At 37.2% G+C, this 24,205-nt stretch overlaps 1 protein-coding gene across 1 annotated transcript in view; it reads left to right on the forward strand.

The window, feature by feature from the left end:
• The first annotated feature begins 1,345 nt into the window (after positions 1–1,345).
• Positions 1,346–24,205, forward strand: part of PolG2 (DNA polymerase subunit gamma-2, mitochondrial) — an 86,003-nt gene continuing 63,143 nt past the window's right edge. Inside the window, exons 1-3 of the mRNA XM_090377790.1 lie at positions 1,346–1,374; positions 9,552–9,721; positions 18,682–18,815. Of these exons, the coding sequence (XP_090233916.1) occupies positions 9,555–9,721; positions 18,682–18,815 (301 nt within the window). The 5' untranslated portion in view covers positions 1,346–1,374; positions 9,552–9,554. The remainder of the gene's footprint in view (positions 1,375–9,551; positions 9,722–18,681; positions 18,816–24,205) is intronic.

Genomic DNA, 24,205 nt, shown 5'->3' on the forward strand with positions numbered 1-24,205 from the left:
AAACATATACTTATTATTACATTGTTCAACGAATCCAACATTCTTCATTTCAGTTTTCTTTCAGATCTTAAAAGAACCTTTGTTCGTATGCCATATTGCATTAATGCAAAAATTTCAGAATTTTTGCTTTTTTTGAAAAAAATTCGACTCTACTTAAGTTTCTAATTGTTCCCTCAGGAGACATCATATATACAATCGTCCTAAAAGCTTGGAACCACAGCGTATGATAACAGTCTTCGTTAATTATTTATATATATATATTTTATATTAGCTATAGCAATAACCAGGGGCTCACATCTGGTGAGTATGGGCTTGGCACACCCAGGGTCCTCAGCTGGATATCATCATTCTTCTCTTTCTTGGTGATTCCTTTCTACTTCTCTCTCTCTCTCTCTATTATCTGTCTCTCAGGGTAACGCGGGAATTTTTTTGGCTGTTTTTGTGCAGCATAAGCCTCAGGCTTCCTTGCAATGTATAAATAATAATAATAACATATAATATAAAAGCAACACACTACAGAGTATACAGTATTAAGATTTTTGATTAATCAGTGAAAAATTTACAGTAAAAACATTAAAAATGATTAATATTAACAACTATACTGATTTTTCGTCAAATAAACTCCATGAGATTTTTTCCCAGCAGTACATAGACATGGTATTCGGGCGATTAATTTTATAATAATGTTTTGACTAACATTATTCTAAGCAATCTGCAAGGTTCCCAATAAACTTTGTGAAGATGAAAGATTTCATGGATTTGACGGTGCAGATGATCCCATAAAAACTGTATTGGGTTTAAGTCAGGAGATTGGGGTGGCCGCATCACAGTTTGTAATGCCCCTCCTGTTTAATTCTAGAAAAGTCCCTGCACAATTTATAGCTGTGCGTCTTTGTTGTAATACAAAATTTCTTCAACAAAGTCGAAGTCCAGAGGATATTGCATTATGTTCAAGAATGTTTTTATAGCCTTTTTTTTTTCTTAAATTCCTTCAATTCTGATGATGTGACTCACTTCAGAAAATCAGAAGCAACCCCAGATCATGATAAAACCATTATGCTTGACTGTAGGCAGCAAACAATGTGGCACCATTTTTCTTTCATTTGATCGTTTCCTGAACTGTATGCTTGGATCGAAAAATTTCAAATTTGGATTCATCCACCCAGAATACGGTTTTACACTCTTCAATTATCCAATGTTGATGGCTCTTAGCCAAAGCCAACAGTTTCTTTCCATTTCTGTAATTAAGTGCATTATGTTCAAGAATGTTTTTTGTGCAGAGGCACAAAATCTTGCAATTTTGTGCCTCTGCACAAAACTTAGCAACTTAGCACTAGAGGGCACTGTTTTGATTTGTTCTAGGCGTGGAAGTTGGTATGTGTGATATCCGTGATTTGTGGCTTTTTATTTTTATAACTATTTATTTGCAAACTTTTTGCTGCATATAAGCTTCTTTAAAATTTAAAGTTATGATAAGTACATTGAAACACACATAATATTTTGATTCATATATACCCCTATTTTCCTTTTAAGGCAGTGTATTTCATGAGTGATATGCCATTAAATCGTTCAGTCGGTAAACACGTGTCTAATATTCTGTATACTCGGGTATGTGAAATGAGTAAATAAATATAAATTTATTAGTCGCTTACCAAAGAAATTACGGTGACACGGAAGAGTGACCCCCCGCGGTACATTGCCATAGTCATGCAATGAACGTTGTGTTTATCCCTTAGTCTTGTCCTCAGCATTCGGAACCTTAATTTTTGTAACGTCGTTTTTAAAGAACTCTATTGTATTAACTGACACCTGTGACACCACGGAACACAGCAGTGTTGTTTGCTGCTGATAACGGGCAAATTTATTTTTATATATTTTTCCGTATTTATTGCATTAGACGATCCTGGACAACTTTCAGCAATCCCACCGTGTATTTACAATATCATATAGATAAAAGCCATTCAAAAAAAAAGTTTCTGTCATGTCTACATCCTCATCAGTAATGTAAATAACCCCAGGGGCTCACATCTGGTGAGTATGGGCTGGGCACACCCAGGGCCCTGAGCTGGATATCATCATTCTTCTCTTCCTTGGTGATTCCCTTCTACTTCTCTCTCTCTCTTAGGGTAACTTAGAATTTTTTTTTTTTTTTCTGTGTTGCAGCCTTAGGCTTCCTTGCACCATATGCCTAATAATAATAATTTTCTGTGATATTACTCATCATATTCCAGTATTTTTCAAGGTTAAAGAAGACTGTAGGTAGTTCATTATTAACCTCCAGTACTATAACTATTTTTATATAAATAGTTATTTTTAGGTTATTATTTTATTTTAGTTAGGTTATTTAGTTAGGTTTTTGTTTTAGTTAGGTTATTATTTTATTTTATTATTAGTTATTTTAGTTATTATTATAAATAGTTCTTTAGACATCTTGAGAAGCTTCTTGTCCACATCGGGAATGTAATACTCAGAGGTGAGATGCCACATTCCAGAATCAATTGTCAAGGTAGGAGTGATGTACTCTCTCCATCTGCAGAAAAAGGACCACTTGGAGCCATTTTTTCCAAACTATTTGAACTTTGAGCACATGTTCCACTCAAAGTTGGTACACCAAGTGTGATATGAGGAACCAAAAATGAGAATCTGAGTATAACAATCACGTATACTGTGGTCAGTGCTGTCATGAGATATTTTTGCACCCTAGGCAAATCAAGCATTTGGCACCCTTTTAAATAATCCACACTACCACAAAGCACCCCTACCCAAACGGCACCTAGGCATTTGCCTGGATGCCTACCATATCATGATGGCACTGACTAGTGCAAGGAGCTATAATAGCTGGAAACTGGTTGGTGAGAATGGAGAGGATGTGTTATCTACTGACTGGCACATACATGTCCAGATGATGTTAAAAATCCAGACTGTCTGTGCCCTCAATGTAAGCAGTCTGCATGGCAAGGAATTGCACTGTATTATTTCCAGCCTTTGTAATGACCAAATACTGCCAGTCATAGTGGTAGACACCCACCACAAAGAAATAGGGGAACAGAGTACCCTCATCCTGTCCACTACCACAAAAATAAATTTCTTTGTTGCCATGTTTCCTGCCCTTGACCATTGCATTTATGACTAGTACACACCCTAAACTTCTGAAATCAGAACTGTAAAGAAGACAGGCCAAATGGCTCCCACAGACACAGAATTACATTTAGGACCTAGCTAGTACTTAGCCTTGAATTTTGTGAAATCCTAGCATTGAAAGAGGCAGACAGCAGAACACTACATCAGACCGTAGTTTGCCACAGTGGCTTGTTTCAATGCAGGAAATTCCCTTTTTTTTCCTCATAAAGCAGCCACCTATAGCACTGTATCAGCTGCATGTACTCCATGAAAGTGGTTTTCACTAAAGAACAAAGCCAATTGCCAGCTATCTACATTGCAATATAATATTTAATAAAGGGGCATTGAGAAATAACATTGACCCTGCTGCCAGACCAGCTTAAGGGATAAGCCATTGTCATGCTGCTGAAGTTTTAGTGGGTTACCAAAATTTGAAAGAGCAATGGGGAAAAAAAAAAAAAAAATCTCAGTCAACAAGAAGCAAATGAATTGTTTAAAAAAGAATTCTATGTAGGAATTTAGTGTTGGACAGCAATGTTGAGAAGAAAAAGTTGCAAGTTAGAATTGAAAGTGTCTGCAGTTCTTCTCAGACACGATAGGAATATATGATGAGGGCTATGTCAATCAGTTCAGTTCTGGTGAGATTGTTCAAGCCTTATAGGGTAGAATTTTCTTAAACATGGTCTGCACTTGTTAACATGAGAGACTATTTGTATGGGAATGGGATTTTGCTGATGCTGTTAGTTTCCAACTGCTAATAGATATCTATCAGTTGGAAATGCAGATAAGAGATAGCAGCACTTGCTAGAATTTTAAGGTAGTCTGGGGGCCGAAATTCAAAATTTTTATTATAATAATATTTAATAAAAGTATCTCAAGGGCACCAAATACATTTCTGCATAGGGACAACAATAACCCCAGGGCTGCATCTGGACTGTCATTTTAAATGTACAGTTTTAATGGACAGCAGCACAAAAATAGGTTTGAAAATCAGATGAGGGGAATTGCATATGTGGGCTATTATTTGATTTCGGCTTTAAAAGGCTCTGAAATTCTCTGGAATTTATATCCAGGAATGACGAAATTGAATTATATGATGCATAAATAAATGTAGAAGATACTATTTTTAAAAAAAAAAAGTAAAAATGAGTAAGTTTTAATTTAAGTAATGAGGCATATGCATGCCAATGTTTTTGAGGATCACATGTGTATTCAGAAAAAATAAACTAATTAATAAAAATCAGCCAGAAATAATTCAAAATTATTCACTTTTAATGTCACTACTGTTACAAAGTCAGATATGAAGTTCTTTGAGCAGTGCAGATGTCTGCCAGAGTAGGTCATGGAGTTTTGTCAACGATATATAGGAATTTTGCTAGCAGAGACAAGGAGGTGATTATTCCTTTGTATAAGGCAGTGGTCAGGCTGCACCTTGAGTACTGCATACAGGTCTGGAGGCCTCATTTTAGGAAGGATGTAGAGTTGCTAGAATGAGTACAGAGAAGGGCAACAAGATTGGTGAGAGAAACAAAGGGGGTGCGCTTACGAAGAAAGGCCTAAGTTCTACAAGTTATAGCATCTGGAGACTAGTCACTTGCGAGGTGATCTGATGGTGTATAAGGCCTTGAATGGTTTGAGCAGACTCAGTGCTGATGGGATTCTTCCACTTGCTGAGATTAAGAACCTGAGAGAGCAAGGTTCAAATTGAGGAAAGATATTTGTAGAATAGATGTACGGAAGTTTGCCTTTAGCCAGCAGGTAGTTGATTGCTGGAACAGACTTCCATCTGTTAACGTGGAAGTTTGATAGCTTAAATAAATTTAAGGCTAAACTAGACAAAAGTTTGAAATTGGAAGGTTTTTTTTTTTTTGGCTGATGCTGTATAAGCTTGCGTTCTTGCATCATATGCTTCAACTAATGCTAATGAACATGCACTGCAAAAACATCTATTTTTTTATATTAAAAATGTATATTTATAATTAGTTTTTAAAATAAACTTCTCTGCAGTGTTCCGGCATGTTCTTTAGACATCTTTCTCAACCTCCTCCTCTATTTGGGAGCTCCCTTCACTATCGGCAAGCAAAATAAAACAAAAAATCTTCAAGCAGATTGGATGCCAGCCAGTCTCTAGTAATATGAAGCCAGAGAGTAACAGTTGGTAGTGTTGCCATAAGATAAAGCCAGCACACTTCAGTAATTGGCTGTAAGAGATGCTGCTAATTTTAAATTCTTGTTTTTCAGAATGTGCATATAAATGTTGGGAATAGCCTTAATTTTAACGTGTTTTTCCTGTGTACATAACTATAAATAACAGATTTTTGGTATTTTCAATGGAGAATCAAAGAAATCACTTTTGAAAGGTATTGGGAGTTTCAGCTGTGTGGGTTGAGTAGATGCAGAACATGATATTACTGAAATCATATGAGGTCTTTAACATCCCAAATGTATGCTTCTGGGTTAACTGTTCACTGCTGCTGATGTATATAGAACCCAAGTAATGTGTTGTAGTGCATAAATGGGGCCATTCTTAAGTTTTAGCATTAGCATTAGTATATGATGCAAGAAAGCAAGCTTATGTAGCATCAGCCAAAAAAAAAACTGCTCCCATTTCACCCCTCCGTTCGTTTGAAATACCTGTCCAGCTGAGCCTTAAATTTATTTAGGCTATCAACTTCCACAACAAGGGATGGAAGTCTGTTCCACCAACCAACTACCCGCTGGCTAAAGCAAATTTCCGCACATCTATCCTACATCTGTCTTTGTTCAAATTGAATTTATGCCCTCTCAGGTGGTTATTCTGAGCAAGAGGAAAAATCCCATCAGCATTGAGCATGCTCAAACCATTCAAGGCTTTATACACCTCTTGTCAATGATATACAGGAACCTTTCTAGCAGGATTAAGGAGGTGTCTCCAGACACAGTAATTTGCAAAACTTAAGCCTTTCTTCATAAGAGCAACCCTTTGTTCTGTTCACTAATCTTGTTGCCCTTCTCTGTACTCGTTCCAGCAGCTCTACATCCTTCTTGAAATGAGACCTCCAGACCTGTATACAGTAGTCAAAGTGTGGCCTGACCATTGCCTTATACAAGGGAATAATCACCTCCTTATCCCTGCTAGAAAAATTCCTTTATATCATTTGCAAGACACCATGAGCTACTCTTGCAGCCCATCTGCACTGCTCAGAAAACTTCATATCTGTCTGCACAATTACCCCCTGTCCTTTTCATTCTCTACTACTGTCAGTGTAGTACCACAGAGTTGACACATTTCTCTGGGGTTACTGTTTCCCATATGTAGCACTTTACATTTGTCAATGTTAAACTTCATTTGCCACCTCTCAGCCCATCTGCACAACCTTTCCAGATCCTGTTGCAGCAGCATACTGTCAGTAGTGTCCTTAACAACCCTGCCAACCTTTGTATCGTCTGCAAACTTGGACATTAAGTTTGATATACCATCATTAATATCATTTATAAATACAGAAAACAACAATGAACCCAACACTGAACCTTGAGGGACTCCACTAATAACATTAGTCCACGACGAGCAGTGTCCATTGATTACCACTCTGTGTTCTCCCCCTCAACCATCTCTTTATCCCTAGCAGCAATTTGCATCCAATGCCACACTGCTCCAATTTGTGCATCAGTCTTCCATGTGCAACAGGATCAAGAGCCTTTCTAAGATCCAAATATATAATATCAAAGTTATTCCCTTCATCCAGTTCTTTTGTGACTGCATCATAGTATCCAATCAAATTGGTCAGGCAAGACTTTCCCTTAAGAAAACCATGTTGTGTCCGAGCTATAACTGAAGTCTTGTCTAGATGATCCTGCAGTACTTCTTTAACCAGTGCCTCCATTAATTTTCCTGGAACAGAAGTTAAACTCACAGGTCTATAATTACTTGTGTCAGCCTTTGATCCTCCTTTGTGAATTGGGGTCACATTTGCACATCTCCAGTCTATGGATACATCCCCTGAGTCCAAAGAAGCTCTCATAATTATGGCTAAGGGTTTGCTTACTTCCTTTGCTGCCTCCTTTAATGTAATTGGATAGATTCCATCCACCCTGGGTGCCTTTTTTATGTTTATCCTGAACAATTTCTCCTCTACTTTCCTCTCAGTTATTACAAAATCATCTAGCTCACTGCCAGAGTTTACTTCACCTCTGGCATTCCCCTTCCTGAATAACTTCTCATATGTGAATGTAGATGCAAAATGCTCGTTTAGTTTGTTAGCAACCTGAGCAGGATCATCAACAGTTGAACCATCAATATCCAGTGGACCAATCTGATTCATCCCTTTCCTTCTAGAGTTTACATAGGTAAAGAACTCTTTTCTGTTTTTCTTTGCATCATTTGCCAAGGATTTCTCATAATCTGCCTTTGCTTGCCTAATCTCCTTTGTGACTTGGTTACAGACCAGCTTATATATATATCATAGGCTTCCATGTCACCCATTAATTTATGTTTCCCATGCATTTTTCTTCTCTGCCCTATGTCTCATTAGTTCATCTGACATCCATTTAGGCCTAAACCTTGAACAGTATTTCTTAGTTGGTATGTAAAGCCTAGTAGCTTCCCATTTTGAATTTGCTGTTGGTAACATCATCAGTTGGTCCCACTGTATAGAATTTAAATACTGTCTCAGACCATCGTAGTCGCCTTTACGAAAGCAAAATCCCTTCCCTTTACCTACCCCTGATGGTAGTTACCTCTTTGAGTAAATCCCACTTCAGCACACTGTGATATCACTGCCACCTAGTGGTTCCTTTATCTGAAGATTCTTAATGCATGAAGAATCACTACTGATAATCAGATCAAGAGTATTACTGCCTATAGTTGCCTCCCGAACATGCTGATGTAGAAAACAATCATCCAATAAATCCACAAAAGCCTTGCTGGTGTGTGAGTGACCAACCCACAAATTCCAGTCAATATCTGGGAAATTAAAATCCCCCATTATAAGACTGATTTACTGGCCCACTCTATTTCCCTGTACAGTTTCTTATTATACTCATCAGAGTAATTAGGCCTATAGCACACTCCTACTCTCAATTTTGATCTCTCAATGCTTATGTCATACCAAACTGACTCAACACTGCACTATCCAGCAATGTCGAGTGGCTTCACTTCCTTGGATTTTGTGTTTCTTAACTGATAGCATAGCCCCTCCTTCCTTCCTATCCTGTCTATCCTTTCTGTACACATTGTACTCCCCACTTTCCAGTTCTGCATTCCTTATATCTGTGTGATACCACGTCTCTGAATCCCAACAATATCTGCCTTTGATGTTTTGAGCAATACCTCAAATTCATCAAATTTATTTACCAAACTCCTAGGAATGGAGTACCAATGGAGTATACTTGCGTGTACTCCATTGGCGTACACGCAAGTATACATGCACCTGTTCCTATTCTTAGCTACCCTAACATAACCCATGTGTTTACTTGTACCGCAATGACTCCCAGCAGTCTCTGAAGTACCCTGCATCTTGTTTTCCAGGCTGCTGCTCATTATAATAGAAACAGTGCAAGAATCACTTTAACTTCTGCCGGTGGCTACTGTTAATCTTTTAGTCCTTATATCCCCCCAAGCTAGCAGTTTCCGATCCACCTAACACTGCCTCGATAGCATCAGCAACATAAAGGCACATGAAATTAACAACTGCTTAGTATCAGCACACTGACTGAAGTCTGTGCTGTTTGTAGTTTGCTGTTTGTGCTGTTTTTCTTTATCATCAACTGTGTGCTATAAAGACTTAGAACGGTGTTTTATTTGTTCTTTTCTTGTGCTGAGCTAGTTTAAGTTTGTGGATTAAACTTTTTTAAAATTTTAAGAACAAAAATTTTATTAATTTTTGTTCTGATTTAAAATAATAAGCATTCACCATAGCTTCTCAGAAAGAGAAGCTATGATGATGAGAAGTTGTGAGTAAGCAAAATATAACTGCTGGTGTCCCTTTGAAGAGGTGTCGCTTGAGTTCCCTGTAATTATTTCTCTCAGTTATTTTGAAAGTGGCAATCTTGCTGTGGCAGTTGTGAGGGCGTCTCTTTAGGTGGGCAGCATGCATTTAGTGCAAATGGGAGTTTATGATTTTATTTCATTTTGAATATTGGGTTGACTTGATACTTGGTAGCAGAATTGCACCTTTTCAGGAATAATCCTAATTGTACCATTAATTTGCCGTATTATTTTTATAGTATATTTGTTCCTTTTTTTTTTTAATAACCTTGAAGACATAACCATTAATTTTTAGAGAAGTTACTTACCATGTTGGGCTTTTTATGATTTCAGTTTCTCCATGGTAACTGTAATTAGCCCAATGAGTTTTGAAAATAGCCATGTATAAAGCTAATAATGTATTTTTCCTGGTTAAAATAGTTAATATGTGGTACTTCTGATTTAATTAAAGAATTTCTTTTAACAGTTCATGTATGATGATATGACAGTATCCTCAAATCAATCCCAGTTGAGCAAAATATTTGCACTATGTAAGAAACATGGGATTCTCACGCCATTTCGAAAAGGTGAATCCATTATTTCTTTAAATTATGGACCTCTAGGAGCACATCTGAAGGCTAATATACATCATCAGTGGTAAGTGTATTTTATTTTTATTTTTTAGTAGTATTGTAAAAAAAAATACTCTTATCCACAAGTAAATTGAGGTTTAAAAAACAAACTGAACAATGATTTTATAAATTAAAAAATATTTAATTTCCATGTGTCACACTTCAGCAACCTAGTCACAGTCTTTTGCACATCTTCTGAGACTCATAAAAAAGTGTTATTTCATAACCATTATGTGTAAATGTTGTTATTTTAGTATTACTGGTTTTACCAAGGGCAAGTCCATGCATACATTCAACAACAAGTTCTCCTTATCTTCCTATATACTTAGTCTACATCTTCATATTTTCATCTCCTCCTTATCTACCATCGTTTTCAACCTAAGTTCAACTATCTTAATTTTTGTCAACCTCCCTCTGGGCTTCTTCCTCTCAACTTTTCCCTCCATCACATCCTCACCTCACAAAAAATGTTCAATCCATTTTCTCTTCTGCAGAAAACATGCAGAAAAAACAAACAGTTATACAGAAGTTGTTCGACGTGAGCTGCCTTGAAGTTTAGAAAATTGGAGTTTTCAAAATTGTGATTTAGCTAAACCGATCTGTTTTGCCTGAGTGTTGTTACTAGAGACTACCTGCTATTTGTTGGGAGATGGGTTAGTTCTTAAACAGACTCATAGCAGTTATCATCTTTTAGACAAATAGTCAACTAAACTTTGGTAAGACCATCTGTTTGAAAGGTACTGCAAGATCAGGGCAACTTGTTGCAAAAGCAAGTTTATTCTTCTATGAGAATTAAGACAATTGCATTATTTTTATTATTTTTCTGATTCCATATAACTTTGGCTATATTAGGTTTAAACTTTGAATTTTTCTCTTTCAGTGCTGTCTCTTATTCACTAAGCTTCGTAACTTGGTGTGAATTGCTCTTGCAGTTATAGCTACGTGGCTGTTTATACATCGTTTGCATGATCTGGTGATTGTGATGTCATCTTAGGTCACTAACTTGTCTTCCCGCCCTGTACACTGAGTGGGTAGAAATCATGGGATACGTACCTAGTAATGGGTAGGCCCGTGTTCGCCCGGATAAAGGCATTCACATGACGAGGCATTGGGTTCACTAGTTCATGAAAGCATTCCACAGGTATTTCCATCCATGCTTGCTGCACCACTGTCTATAATTCTGTCACATTCCTGGGTGGAGGATCCAAAGCTCGAACAACCTTTCCACAGCATTTCGAAGATGTTCCACAGGGTTCGTGTCCGATGAACACGGAGGTCATTCCACTGTGGTAAAATCTGCGGAATGCTCTTCAAACAGTGTTCTAGTCACCACGGCTCTGTGGGGCGGTGCATTGTCCTGCTGGAATAGTCCATTACCCTGTGGGTGCACAATGACCATGAAGGGATGCAGATGGTCTGCAAAGATGGACACGTAACCTGGACCATTCTGAGATGCATCTAGACATACCAGAGGTCCCAATGTGTGCCAGTTGAACATGCCACAGACCATTACCGACCGTCCACCTGCCTGTACTGTTCCTTGTTGATATGATGGGTGCATAGCTTTGTGTGGTTTCCTCCGACAGATATGCACCCTCCCGTCTGCCCAAAATAATGGGAAACAGAACTCATCGGATCAATCTCCAATCATCCAAGGTCCAGTGTTGATGTTCTTTCACCCAGTTGAGGCATAGAGTCTTGTGTCGCGGTGTTAGCAATGGGACTCTGGTGGATCGGCAGCTCCCGTAACCTATTGCAGCTAATGATTGCCTGATGGTCTTGGTGGCGAAGGTTCTGGTACCTTCCTTGTTGAAGTCTGTGGTGATTTGTGCCACTGTCGCTTTCCAGTTGGCTGAAACATTGCAAGACAGGCATCGACGGCCACGTTGATTCACCACCTTTCTCCGTCCACAGCGCTGTCCACAATGAGGTGTATTCTGGAAATGGCGTATTCCCTATACATTCTTGATACTGTCGAATGGGGATATTGCAATATTGGTACCAGCTCCGCAGTAGAGTGACTCATCCATCGGGCACCTACTATCATCCCTCATTCAAAGTCTGTTAACTCATAACGTTTATCCACACTGACATCTAATTACCATCTGCATGGGTGCACTATCTATATCCTTGCCAAGGGGTGGGTTCATCCACTAGTGAGAGGGGTGACAGTGTTGCTTTGCCGAGGAACCAGGTATCCCTTGAATTCTGTCCTTTCAGCATACTAACTCTGTGGCAGAGAAGACCTAGTTAGCAACCTTGACTGCCTTTGTTTTTCTCTGTGTTATAGTTATAATGGTTGCTAAAATGAAACTTAGCAATCTTTGTTATTATGCATAAGAAATGGATTGAATTTCTTCACAGCACATATTTAAAAGCAGAATGTGATGTAAACTGATGAAGATTGCTTTGTTATAATAATCATCCCACAAAAAGAATAGTTATTTTTTTTCTTTGTTCTCCATTGTGAAAATATTTTTTCTCTGAAGCACCTCCATTGATATTCTGGCAACATTTGCTGTGATTGTCATTTGTTTAAAGTTGAATTATTATTTATATTTTAACCACTAGTACTATCTTTCAGTCAAAATAAACATTTATAGAGGTAAACAAGTCCAGTTGTTAGTGCTTAATATTCATTGAAGTGTGCTTCTCAAAACTACTCAACCAATTAGTAGTATTCCTCTACAATCCAAAAAATTTTAAAATGCAGCATCTCTCAATTCCTGAGGATTGCGAGGTGCTGCATTTGCTCATGTTTTAGAGAGTTTAAAACCCATTACTTATAAAACCCATTCCACCATTCCTATCTTTCCTTATGCTACTTGTCTCAGCCTATTGTTAATCTCTCTATACCTCATCCTTCCATCTTCAGTATTAGTATTTTTCCATTTCCTTCTTTCCACCATTTCTCTTATTGTATTCTTAGGCACCCATGGTTTCCTAGATCTTAACTCCTGGCTATATCTGTTTCCTCTTCAGCAATTTTCTTTATAGTGTCTCTTAAACTTACCCATTTATCATTTATGCTTTGATGATCCATTTTCAATAATGGCTTTTCCCTTAATTTTGCCTTCATAATATTTTTCCATGTTGTTCTTATTCTCTTCATGTTTCATCTTCTCTCTGTCTTTGCCCTTATAATCGTTTTCAACTTTACAATGATGTAATGCATTAAATTATACAATAGTTTTTATTTTTAAATGGAAATCATGGCATGAGTGATAGTTTACTATTGCCATGCGCCGACCGGGCTAGCCGAGTGGGTAAAGTACCTGCCCGGCAACCCAAAGGTCGCGGGTTCGATTCCCACCTCGGGCTTGGATCAAAGTACTGCAAAAACCTTGGGAGGTGCAATATGGCCACAGAAGCCGATGTGCCAACAACTACCAAATCAAAAAAAAAAAAAAAAAAAAAAACTATTGCCATGCACTTGGGTTTAATTCCAATAGCGTATAGGTGTCAAGTAACAAAACAAAGTAATATTTCTAGGATAAACTATTCCTTTCACATTGTCTCATACTGAACTAAGATGGGAAAAATAAAAGTATTAGGGTAGTGCTACATGATCATTCAAATCACCACATGTAGCCTATGAACATTGTGTAACTAGTATGGCATTCAGAAATGTTTTTGTTGCTCTCAAAATGGATTTTATTCTGATCAGTTGTGTGTCAGCATTCTGCATCTATTTGAAAGAAAAATCATGAAAAATAAATAATCATTAGTAGATCTCTGCAATACTTAGCAGCATTCCATTCCCCCCACATAAAATTTGACGAACTAAAATATCCAGAAAATTTCTTCTAATGTTGCTATACATCAATGCGTAGCTTTGAGTCCTTCATTTTTTGACTCAGAAAATTGTGAAAACAAATGAGTCACAGTTTTGTTTATTGTCTCCTGTAAACATAATTAATTTTTGTTGTGCCAGCAGGATTTAAACCACCTAGTTACGAGGACTGGTCCGAAAGTAATGCTTCCTAATTTTTTGCTTTCAAATGTGCCGCTGTAGATCATATCGCATGTCACTGGCGGTCATTAGAAGTCTCTAGTTTCGCCATCCTCTGTGATCGGTCTTGTGAGTGCAGCACATGGATATTTCAAAATGGTGGATGTTACAGATATATGTATCAAACGCTACGAGAGTGAAGGAGAGGTTTTTCTTTTACGCATAGTCACATGACGAAACTTGAGTCCACTATTATGATCTGAAATGAAGAGACAGTTGATGGAGTGGCACCATCAAAATTCACCATGCAAGAAGTTCAAAGGACAGCTTTCTGTCAGTGAAGTCATGGTGACAGTGTTTTGGGACAAAGATGGGATCTTGCTTGTGGACTTCTTGGAGCATGGCACCACAATCAACTCAGATCAATATGTGGAAATGTTGAAAAAGTTGAAAGTCCATATCCGTAGAGTTTGACCGGCCAAAAACCTTAATGAGGTTCTTCTTCTCCATGACAATGCAAGACCCCACACCAGTCTGTGCACAGTGGAGGCCTTGCAAAACTGGGGTGCACTGTTCTTCCTCATCCCTCCCATAGCCCAGATCTTGCACCTTCTAACTATCACCTCTTCGGCCCGCTGAGGGATGCATTCTGTGGAACCTATTTTGTGGGTCCTACGACGACCAACTCAAGCACAGTGTTCGCAAAGCCCTCTGGAGCAAGAGTAAGGACTTTTATAGATTGGAATACAGCTCTGACTCAGAGTTGGTGGAAGTGCATAGAAAATGATGGTGACTTTGTGGAAAAATAAAAGTGTGTTTATTAATGATTGAGGATTAATTGATGTAAAAGGCATAGTTGTAGGAATCAAATTTGAGGAAAAAAATAGAAGGCATTACTTTTGTACTGCTCCTCATAATATATTGCTCACAGCAGAATGTACTTTGCAACAAGCTGCCCTGTTATTGAACTACTTCAAACAAATGACATTGCATTGCAAAAAGTATTTTTATACTCTTTGTCATATATTTAAAAGAGACCACCTACTGCCTGATGAGGGATTAGAAAGTCTTGAAAGGTGATGTTAGTAGTGTCCCATCTTTTAAGTAAATGGTAGAGTAGCCATTTGTTTGAAAGTAGTGCAGTACCAGGGCAACCTGTTGCAAAGCTGTTATTGTTGTTTTGGTTTTTAGATGCATCTGCAACATACTACTATATTGCAGTAATGTGTATTATGTCTACAAATTTGTGTTTAGACCTATCTGTGTTGTAGGCTGAGAAACCTGAAATAACTCATGGGCAAAAACTCTACCCTTTCTAGCTAAAATCAGTGAGGGTAAGGTTTTCCCCTCCAATAGTAAAGTCCCTGCAAATATTCTCATACAGGACATATTGAACAGTGATTTTTATACTACAGCCTACTGTTAAGTTCAGTAAATATGTATTATTACTTTGTGGTCATCATAAAGGCAAACTTTGTGTTTTTTCTAAACTTTGATGTAGTTTGATGTTTTAGTGTGTTCAAGGTGGATCAGTTTATGACAAGTATTATTCTTGAAGAATGAAAATCCTGTTGTTGTTGCCCATGTACTGGTATGTTGGACATCCAGTTGTGAGTGATAAAACCTTTGAATTAACCAGACAATTTAAATTCTGCTGGTCACAGGATCACATGAAAGGGCAAGACAGACTTCCTAATCTCATGATTTCAGTAAGACTAAATAATTAGCTATTTTATAATTTAAGCTCTAACTTTGTATAGTTAATTAAAAAAAAAAATAATAAAGTGACTGCATCTATACCTCTACAGTAAGAATTGAATTTTATTTTTTAAAATTTATTGCATAAAATGTCTAGATAGAATAAACTAAACTAAACATAAAATAAACAGAGTACAGAAAATATAAAATATCTAGATGGAACATAAAATAAACGGAGTACAGAAAATAAAATAACAAAAATTTTGGGTTACTTAATAAATTCAGTATCAGACATTGTAACTAGTTGATTCAGCAACACTCTGCTGCATAAGTGTTGACCGCTCATTTAGTTTCAAAAATGTATGTGCATGTGTGTACAGAATGTCACTTGCACATGCCAAAATGTGTACTGTCCAATGCAACATTTCCAAAGCCTGTATAGACTGCTGCATAGAAATACACTCGTTACATTTCAGCATGTAAGATGCTATGTTACTTGCAGAAACTTACAAACTTGTGTAGCATCATCCTTAAAATGATAGGAATAGTTGATATGTATGTAAGGATGTAATCTTTGAATGAATTGTCTCCACAAAGAAATATATTTGCATTACACATTGACACTGCATTATTTTGCCATCCACGTTGGTATTGTGGCTTGGTCACTTGGCATCTGTTTTGAAAGTTTTGAATTACACTTTCATAAATTTTTGCTCAAATTTGAAGTAGTTTGTCACAAGCAGAGGTTTTGTGTTGGTGGGGAGATCTCCTAGGACTTATATGAGCACTTATTCTTTGCAAACTGACACTGAACTTATTAGATAAAAAAAAAAAAAAAAAAAAAATGGCATTGGGAAGCCAATTAGTTAATATTAATTGTGCAATAGTTAATATAATTCTCTGGTGTTAAGGTTTTTATTGGCATTTTATTATTTGAATTGATTTTGCATGTTGAACCTTGATAACTTATCTAACAACTCTGAAAAAAAAATAGAAAATTTTCTCACTTTTATTAGTATTAGCATTGGAAAATGATGCAAGGAAGTAAGCTTGTATAGCATCAGCCAAAAAAAAAAAAAAAAAAATATATATATATATATAAATGAATAAATAAATCAAATTTAAATAAAACAATTAAAGTAATCAGTAAATAAAGTTCCTATATATCATTGACACGCCCTATTTTCATTTATCTATTTCTTCCGAGTATTTATGTAGTTCTTCCTTAAATTTAGATAAACTTTAAACTCCATAAGAGTAGGTAGGAGTTTATTCCAATAGTTAATCGCTGTTTAACTGAAGGAAAATTTTTGGACATTCAGTCTACAAATAACCCCCTCTCAGTTTAAATTTATCTGTTAGTATTACACAGGTATTACCACTAAGGTAATCTCTTAGGATTAACCATGCGGATCCCAAAAACTGACAGCACCACCTTGCCAGCACTTGGTGGCACCTTTGCCTTTGGAGGGTGTGGGGGGGGTGGAGATTCTGCACACTTCAATTGTTTTAATGTTTGTTAAGTTTTGGGGTCATAGTGGTTGGATCCAAGTTTCATCCATGTTGACTATCCGTGGAAAAAACTCCTCTCTCTTTTCCTGGCACATCACAACATTTCGTGTGCACATTGTGCCCCTTCCTTTTTATGCCAAGGAGTCAGAATTCTGGAAACCCATCTAGCAGACACTTTACTTATATGGCACTGTTCGTGGATGATGTTCTCCATAGACCTTACCCTAATTTGGAGCTCTGCAACGAGTTCTTTGATGCTAATACATTGATCTTCCAGGATTAATGTCTCAATTTTTGTAACCATCTCTTCTGTTACATCAGTTTCTAGGCATTGTGGGATTTTCATATTTGTTCATACCCATGTGCAGTGACATGTAACCTGGGCAGTCTTCTTCATAAACAGCAACCATTTCTTTGTGGATTGTTTTGGGTGTTTTCCCTTGCAGAAAGAGAAACTGAATCACTGACCTGTATTCCACTTTATTCATTATGACACTTCATTTCATTCAACATTGCAAAGAAAAAAAAAAAGAATTATCAGATCAAAACCAAAATTTGTGTGCTTGCTCTAGAGATTTCAAGGTATCAAACAAACAACAAAAAAAATATTTCATCTTTCTATCACAACTACTACTAGGTGAATACAGATCTTGTTTAGCCCCTCTCCCTTTCGTAGGTGGAGTTTATTGCATGTTTGGCTTTTTTTTTTGACTTATCTGGTATGTTGCTCTGTATTGTAATTGCATTTGTTGTTAAAAGATAGCTATTAAAGGGATTTAAATATCTTTTTTTTTGTTTTTTAAGATAATTTTTTTTCAAAAGAAGAGGTTAATTTAACTTTGTTGAATGATGTGATTGTAGTAATTGATTCTGTTGGCAGTATGATCAATTTAAATCACATTATGAAACGTAAAGATTTTATATTAGTCAGTGTAATTGAACAAAACAAAAATAATTAAAAATAATTAAACAAAGAAAATGACTTTAAAACAGTTTTTTTTTTTTTTGCATCTCATGATGAAATGCATTATTTACCTATTGCAACATGTGACATTGATTAGTTATCATTAATGTGGAAGAAAAAAGTCTGAGAATGGCATTCAGATGGTGCAAATACTTTTCCAGAATGTTCTGCTTAAAGTTAGAGCTCTATTTAGTCTTCTGTTTTTCAATTTCTAAAACTTAGAGGGGCTCACATCTGGTGAGTATGTGCTTGGCACACCCAGGGTGGCGCTTCCGTAGCCAGGTGAGCAGGAGCAGGAGCAGCAGTGCGTAGCACACGCTTCTTGATCAGACCGGGGTTCGAGCCCGTGACCACCAAATACAGAGGATGCGGAAAGGTCAGGAAATGACCACCGCATATCCCTGGAGCAATATGGCCTTAGTTGCTAATGCTCCTAAAAAAAAAAAAAAAAAAAAAACACCCAGGGTCCTGATATCATTATTCATTCTTCTCTTTTTTGGTACTTCTCTCTCTCTCTCTCTCTCTCTCTCTCTCTCTCTCTCTCTCTCTCTCTCTCTCTCTCAGGACAGGGTAACTCAGACATTTTTTGGCTGGTGCAGCATAAGCCTCGGGCTTCCTTGTGCCAATGGCTAATAATAATATTTTAATATTTAGCAGGAGGGTATAGCCCCAAACTCTGAAAACTTCATAATCACCTTGTTTTTAAATGTTTTGTGGTGAATATATCTTTTTAATTAATGAAACAGAAAATTAAAGAAGAAAAAGAAATGATATTCATATTTTGACTTGCATATTTTGTTATCGATTTTATGCAACTGTATCAGTCAGTTTTATTTCTATATTTTAATTTTTATTTTAGGTGGTTTTCACTGCTGGCTAATAACAGTATGACTTTATTTCCTGTATCAGTTCCTCTTCATTTTAATTCTGAATTGAAAGAAACAAGTGAAGTTAAAATAATGAACAACTGGTGTGATTCATCTTTAATTAATAGTAAGTTTTCTCTAACTAGAACATAACATTTGTCACTAATTATACTGTTTAATTTATCTGCTGGCATGGAATCTGTCTGGTGTGAGTTACTTGGAAACAATGAGAGTGGGAGTAATCCACAGATCAGAAGATTGCGAAGATTATAGTAATCATGGCATGCGATGCAAGAAAGCAAGCATGTAGCATCAGCCAAAAAAAATAAATAAATAAAAATTCACACAACCATTCCCTCTAAATGTTTATCCAGTTCCTCCTTAAATTTATTTAACCTATCAACTTTCACATGACAGATGGAAGTTTGTTCCAGCAATTAACCACCTGCTGGCTAAAGGCAAATTCTGCACATCTATTGTACAGCTGTCTTTCCTCAATTTGAAATTATGCCCCTTGTTCATAATCTGAACAAGTGGAAGAATCCCATCAGAATTTGTCGTACTCAACCCATTCAAGGCCTTATACACCTCAATCAGATCACCTTGCAGGAGCCTTGTCTCCAGCCACTGCAATTTGCAGAAATTAAGCCTCTCTTGGTAAGAGGATCCCTTCATTCCCCTCATCAATCTTGTTGCCCTTCTCTGTACACGCTCAAGCAAATCTGCATCCTTCCTAAAATGAGGCCTCCAGACCTGTACACAGTACTCAAGGCATTGGCCTGACCATTGTCTTATACAGAGGGACAATCACCTCCTTTTCCCTGCTAGCAAAATTCCTGTATATCATTGACAAAACCCATGACCTGCTCTTGCAGCCTGTCTGCATTGTTCAGAAAACTTCATATCTGACTGCACAATTACTCCCAGGTCTTTTTCATTTTCTACCACCCTAAGTATAGTACCACCACACAGTTGGTACGTTCCTCTGGGGTTACTTCTACCTATATGCAGTACCTTGCATTTGTCAATGTTAAACTTCAGTTGCTACTTCTCAGCCCATCTTCCCAAATTTTCTAGATCCTGTTGCAGTAGCACACTGCAATTACTGTCATTAACAACCCTGCCAATCTTTGTATCATCTGCAAACTTCGACACTAAGCCTGATATACCTTCATCAATATCATTGATAAATATATAAAACAACAGTGGACCCAACACTGAACCCTGTGGGACTCTACTAATAACATTAGTCCAAGAAGAGCAGCGCCCATTGATTACCACCCTCTGGTGAGGGTGGTAATCAATGGGCGCTGTTTTCTCCCACTGAACCATCCTTTTATCCATTGTAGCAACTTACCCTTAATACCATTCTGCTCCAATTTGTACAGTAATCTTCCATGCGCAACAGTGTCAAAAAGTTTCCTGAAATCTAAGTATATGATATCAAAATTATTTTTTGCCTCCAGTTCCTTTTTAACCACATCATAATATCCAATCAGATTTGTCAGACAAGACTTTCCCTTAACAAACTCATGCTATGTCTGAATTATTGCTGCAGTCTTGTCTAGATGATCCTGCAATGCATCTTTAACCAGTGATTCCATTATTTTACCCGGAACAGAAGTTAAACTAACTAGTCTGTAATTACTCGTGTCACCCTTCGATCCCCCTTTGTGAATTGGGGATACATTTGCACATCTCCAATCCATGGGGACCTCCCCTGAGTCCAAGTATGCTCATAATTATGGCTAAGGGTTTGCTTAGTTTCTTTGCCGCCTCCTTTAATATAACTGGATAGATCCCATCCACCCCAGATGCCTTTCTTATGTTTAACTTCAACAATTTCTCCTCCACTTTGCTCTCAGTTATTACAAAATCATTAAGCACCTTGCTACAATTTGATAACCTTCTCGCATTTTTAATTCTTAATAACTCCTCATGTGTGAATGTAGATGCAAATACTCATTCAGTTTGTTTGCTATCTAAGCAGAATCATCAACAGTTGAACCATTGATATCAAGTGGACCAATATGATTCATTCCCTTCCTTTTAGAGTTTATATAAATAAAGAAATCCTTTCTGTTTTTATTATTATCCTTTGCCAAAGATTTCTCATAATCTGCCTTCGCCTGCCTAACCTCCTCTGTGACTTTATTATGACGAGCATACATGCAGATTGGGCAAGCAAGCGTGAATATCTTATTATGAGTGACTTTAATATGCCCTAAATTGATTGGAATAAGTGAGAGAGAAATTCACGATGGGGAAAAACTTTTTAAAATAAACTAGATGATTATTCCTTGTACCAGCATGTTAGAGAAAGTACTAGGGGTGAGAATATTGTTGACCTCATCATTACTAATGAATAAGATGACATGACAGGGCTTAAAAGTACAGGAACCATTGTCAGGAAGTGATCATGCAATTGTCAGTTGGAAGATGAAGAAAGATGTTGCAGTAGTTAAAGGTAAAGGCATGGGTTTTAACTTCAGAAGAGGGGACTCTGACAGTTAAAAGGTGCTATATGGCATCTGTGAACTGAGTAGATGCCGAGGGATGGTGAATACATTTGAATTATGGAATACTTTTAAAGCAAAAATCACAGAATTCATGAATGCATACATACCTTTAAGAAAATATTGCAGAAAGGGGATGCCAATGTAGATGACTGCGGAGCAGAAAAAGGTAGCGTGGGACAGTTAGAGTGATGAAAAGTACAGAAGCCTACAGCAGGTACAAGTTAATCTGTAATAGTACCACAAATAAGGTCAAGGATGCCAAGGCTGAGAATGAGAAAGCATTGGCTAAGGGAGCAAAGAATGGGGACAGGCAACTTTTTATGTTGAAACTTTTCAACAAAGAAGAAGGCTAATCAGATTGAACCCTTGTACACTGGGTGTTGGAAAGCCTTAGTTAACCCAGCTGATGTTGCGGATGAATTGAATAGGTACTTTGCATCAGTTTTTACGGAAAAAAGTTCCTTCATGCTGAGAAGAGGCTGTGTTAGTGAGGCTGAGCCATATGAAATTAGTGATGTTTTAATTACAGAAGATCATTTATTTGAAAAGTTTTTGAGCATGAAGGCAATTAAGACTCCAGGAGTTAATAGCATACACCCCATAGTTTTGAGGGAGAGTGCAAGGGAGTGTATTGAACCATTGAGGTTAATTGGAATGTTGGAATGGAATATTGTTCCCACATCTGGGGTGGTGCCCCCAAAACCCCTCTCAGGCTTCTTGATTCCATTCAGAAGAGGGCAGTTAGGTTAATTAATGATTCATCTCTAACAGAGTCTCTCCACTCGCTTTCTCATAGACGTACTGTTTCTGCTGCATGCCTCTTCTATAGATACTTCCATGGGCACTGTTCTTCTGAATTGGCTTCTATAATTTCCGCTCTCTCTTTCAAAACAGTCCGAACACGTGCCACCAACATCCATTTACTTGGCCAACTTCAAACCCACAGAACCAACTTTTCATCTTCCTCATTTATTCATTCAACTGCTGTTTTCTGGAACAACCTTCCTTCGTATGTATTTCCTGAAAATTACAATCTACAGAAGTTCAAGTCCAATGTCAACAAATATCTTCTTTCGTCTTCTCAACCTCCAACCCAAGCACGGTACTAAGTACTATAGGTTCTAATACCTCTCGTGTTTGGGGTTCACATAAAAAAAAAAAAAAAAATGAGAACATTTTTGGACTCGGGAGGTCCTTTGGATTGGAGAAGTTCTAGTGTATTGCCAGTACATAAAAGCAGTTCTATGAGTGAAATTGGTAATTACAGACAAGTTAGTCTGACATCTGCAGTAAGAATATTCTTGGAGACAATGATTGCAAGTGCAATCCAGGGACATTTAGATAGATATGGTATTCTGGAGGACATGCTACATGGCTTTTTTAGGAGTAAATCATGCTTAACTAACTTAATAAGCTATTTTGACAGTTACTTATGAGCTGGATTTAGGGAACAATTTCAACCTAGTTTATTTGGATTTTAGTAAAGCATTTGACTCGGTCCCACATGAGAATTTGTCTGTAAGCTTGAACAGGTTGGGATTACTGATGGAATCCTGAAGTGAATTGCTGGGTGGTTGTAGGGCAGAAGGCAGTGGGTTGTGATTAATGGATATTCTTTAGATTGGTGTAATGTCAGGAGTGGGGTCCCTCAAGGATCAGTTCTTGGACTACTGTTGTTTCTCATTTTTGTAAATGACATCGACGAAGGATTAGAAGGCATGATGTCAAAATTTGTAGATGACATAAAGATTGGCAGAGTCGTTAATGATCAGTGCACCCTATATTTCTCTGTATAGTTGTTCATTGTACTCATCAGAGTCATTAGGCCTATAACACTCCTACTCTCATGTTTTCGCATAGTTTATGCTGCACCAAACTGACCCAACATTGCACTGACCATCCATGTCAACTGGATGCACTGCTTAGATTGTATATGTTTCTTAACTAACAGCATAACTTTTCCCTCTCCTATACTGTCTCTCCTTTCTGTACACATTGTACTCTTCCTTTATTCAAATTCTGCATTACTTATAACTGGGTGACACTATGTCTCTGATATCCCCACAAGTCTGCATTTGATGACTTGACCAGCACTTCAAATTCATGAAATGTATTTACTACGCTCCTAGCATTGGCGTACATGCAAGTTTACTTGTTCCATGATGACTCACAGCAGGCCTTGAAATCCCCAACGCCTTGCTTTCCAAGCTGTTGCACGTTCCAATAGAAGCTGTGCAATAATCACTTTCACTTCTGCCTGCAGCTATTGTTAATTTATTAGTTTATGTATCAAAGATAGCAGTTTCCGAACAACCTAACACTGCCTGGATAGCATCTGCAAATATTCTTTCTATTTAAATGTATCCCATTCCTGTAGATGCAGCCTCTCCTGTTAATGCACAGACCACACTGAGAAAAATTTTTCCCCATGAGCCTTACACAATCTCTCCAAGACCAAATTGATTGATAAGGTTCTCATCATATTCTCCCTCCTATCATGTCTGAGCAGTACAAATATTTAGTTAAATATTGAGTTAGTTAAACAAGACTTTACCATTACAAAACAATGCCATGTTCAAGGCATTATATATATGCAAGCTATCTCAGGATATTTACTTGCCTTCATTTCTCAATTTACCTATTCAATTCATCAGCTACACCAAATGAGTCACTGTTAACTTTCCTGTGTCTGTTGCATTAGAATCCAATCTGATTTGTTATTTTATTTGTATCTATATATGTGTAATACTCCTTTCCCCTTTCTTTGCTTTGTTAACAAGTGACTTCTCATACTTGACTTCTGTAAGCCTAACCATTTCTGTGGTTAGGATAGTCAACATCAAATAACTTCATTGGTCTACGTGCTTTTTTTTTTTTTTTTTTTGTTCTATTAAATCAGCAAGTTCTTATTTATCATCTCAGAATCTTACATGTGCTATATTTTCTTAATGTATATATGCATTCTTGGTCTCCTTGATTGCAGCTTTAAAGTTGTTCC

This window comes from Mastigoproctus giganteus, chromosome 7 (genome assembly GCF_048544385.1).
Source record: "Mastigoproctus giganteus isolate SK-2022 chromosome 7, ASM4854438v1, whole genome shotgun sequence".
Taxonomy (NCBI): Eukaryota; Metazoa; Arthropoda; class Arachnida; order Uropygi; family Thelyphonidae; genus Mastigoproctus; species Mastigoproctus giganteus.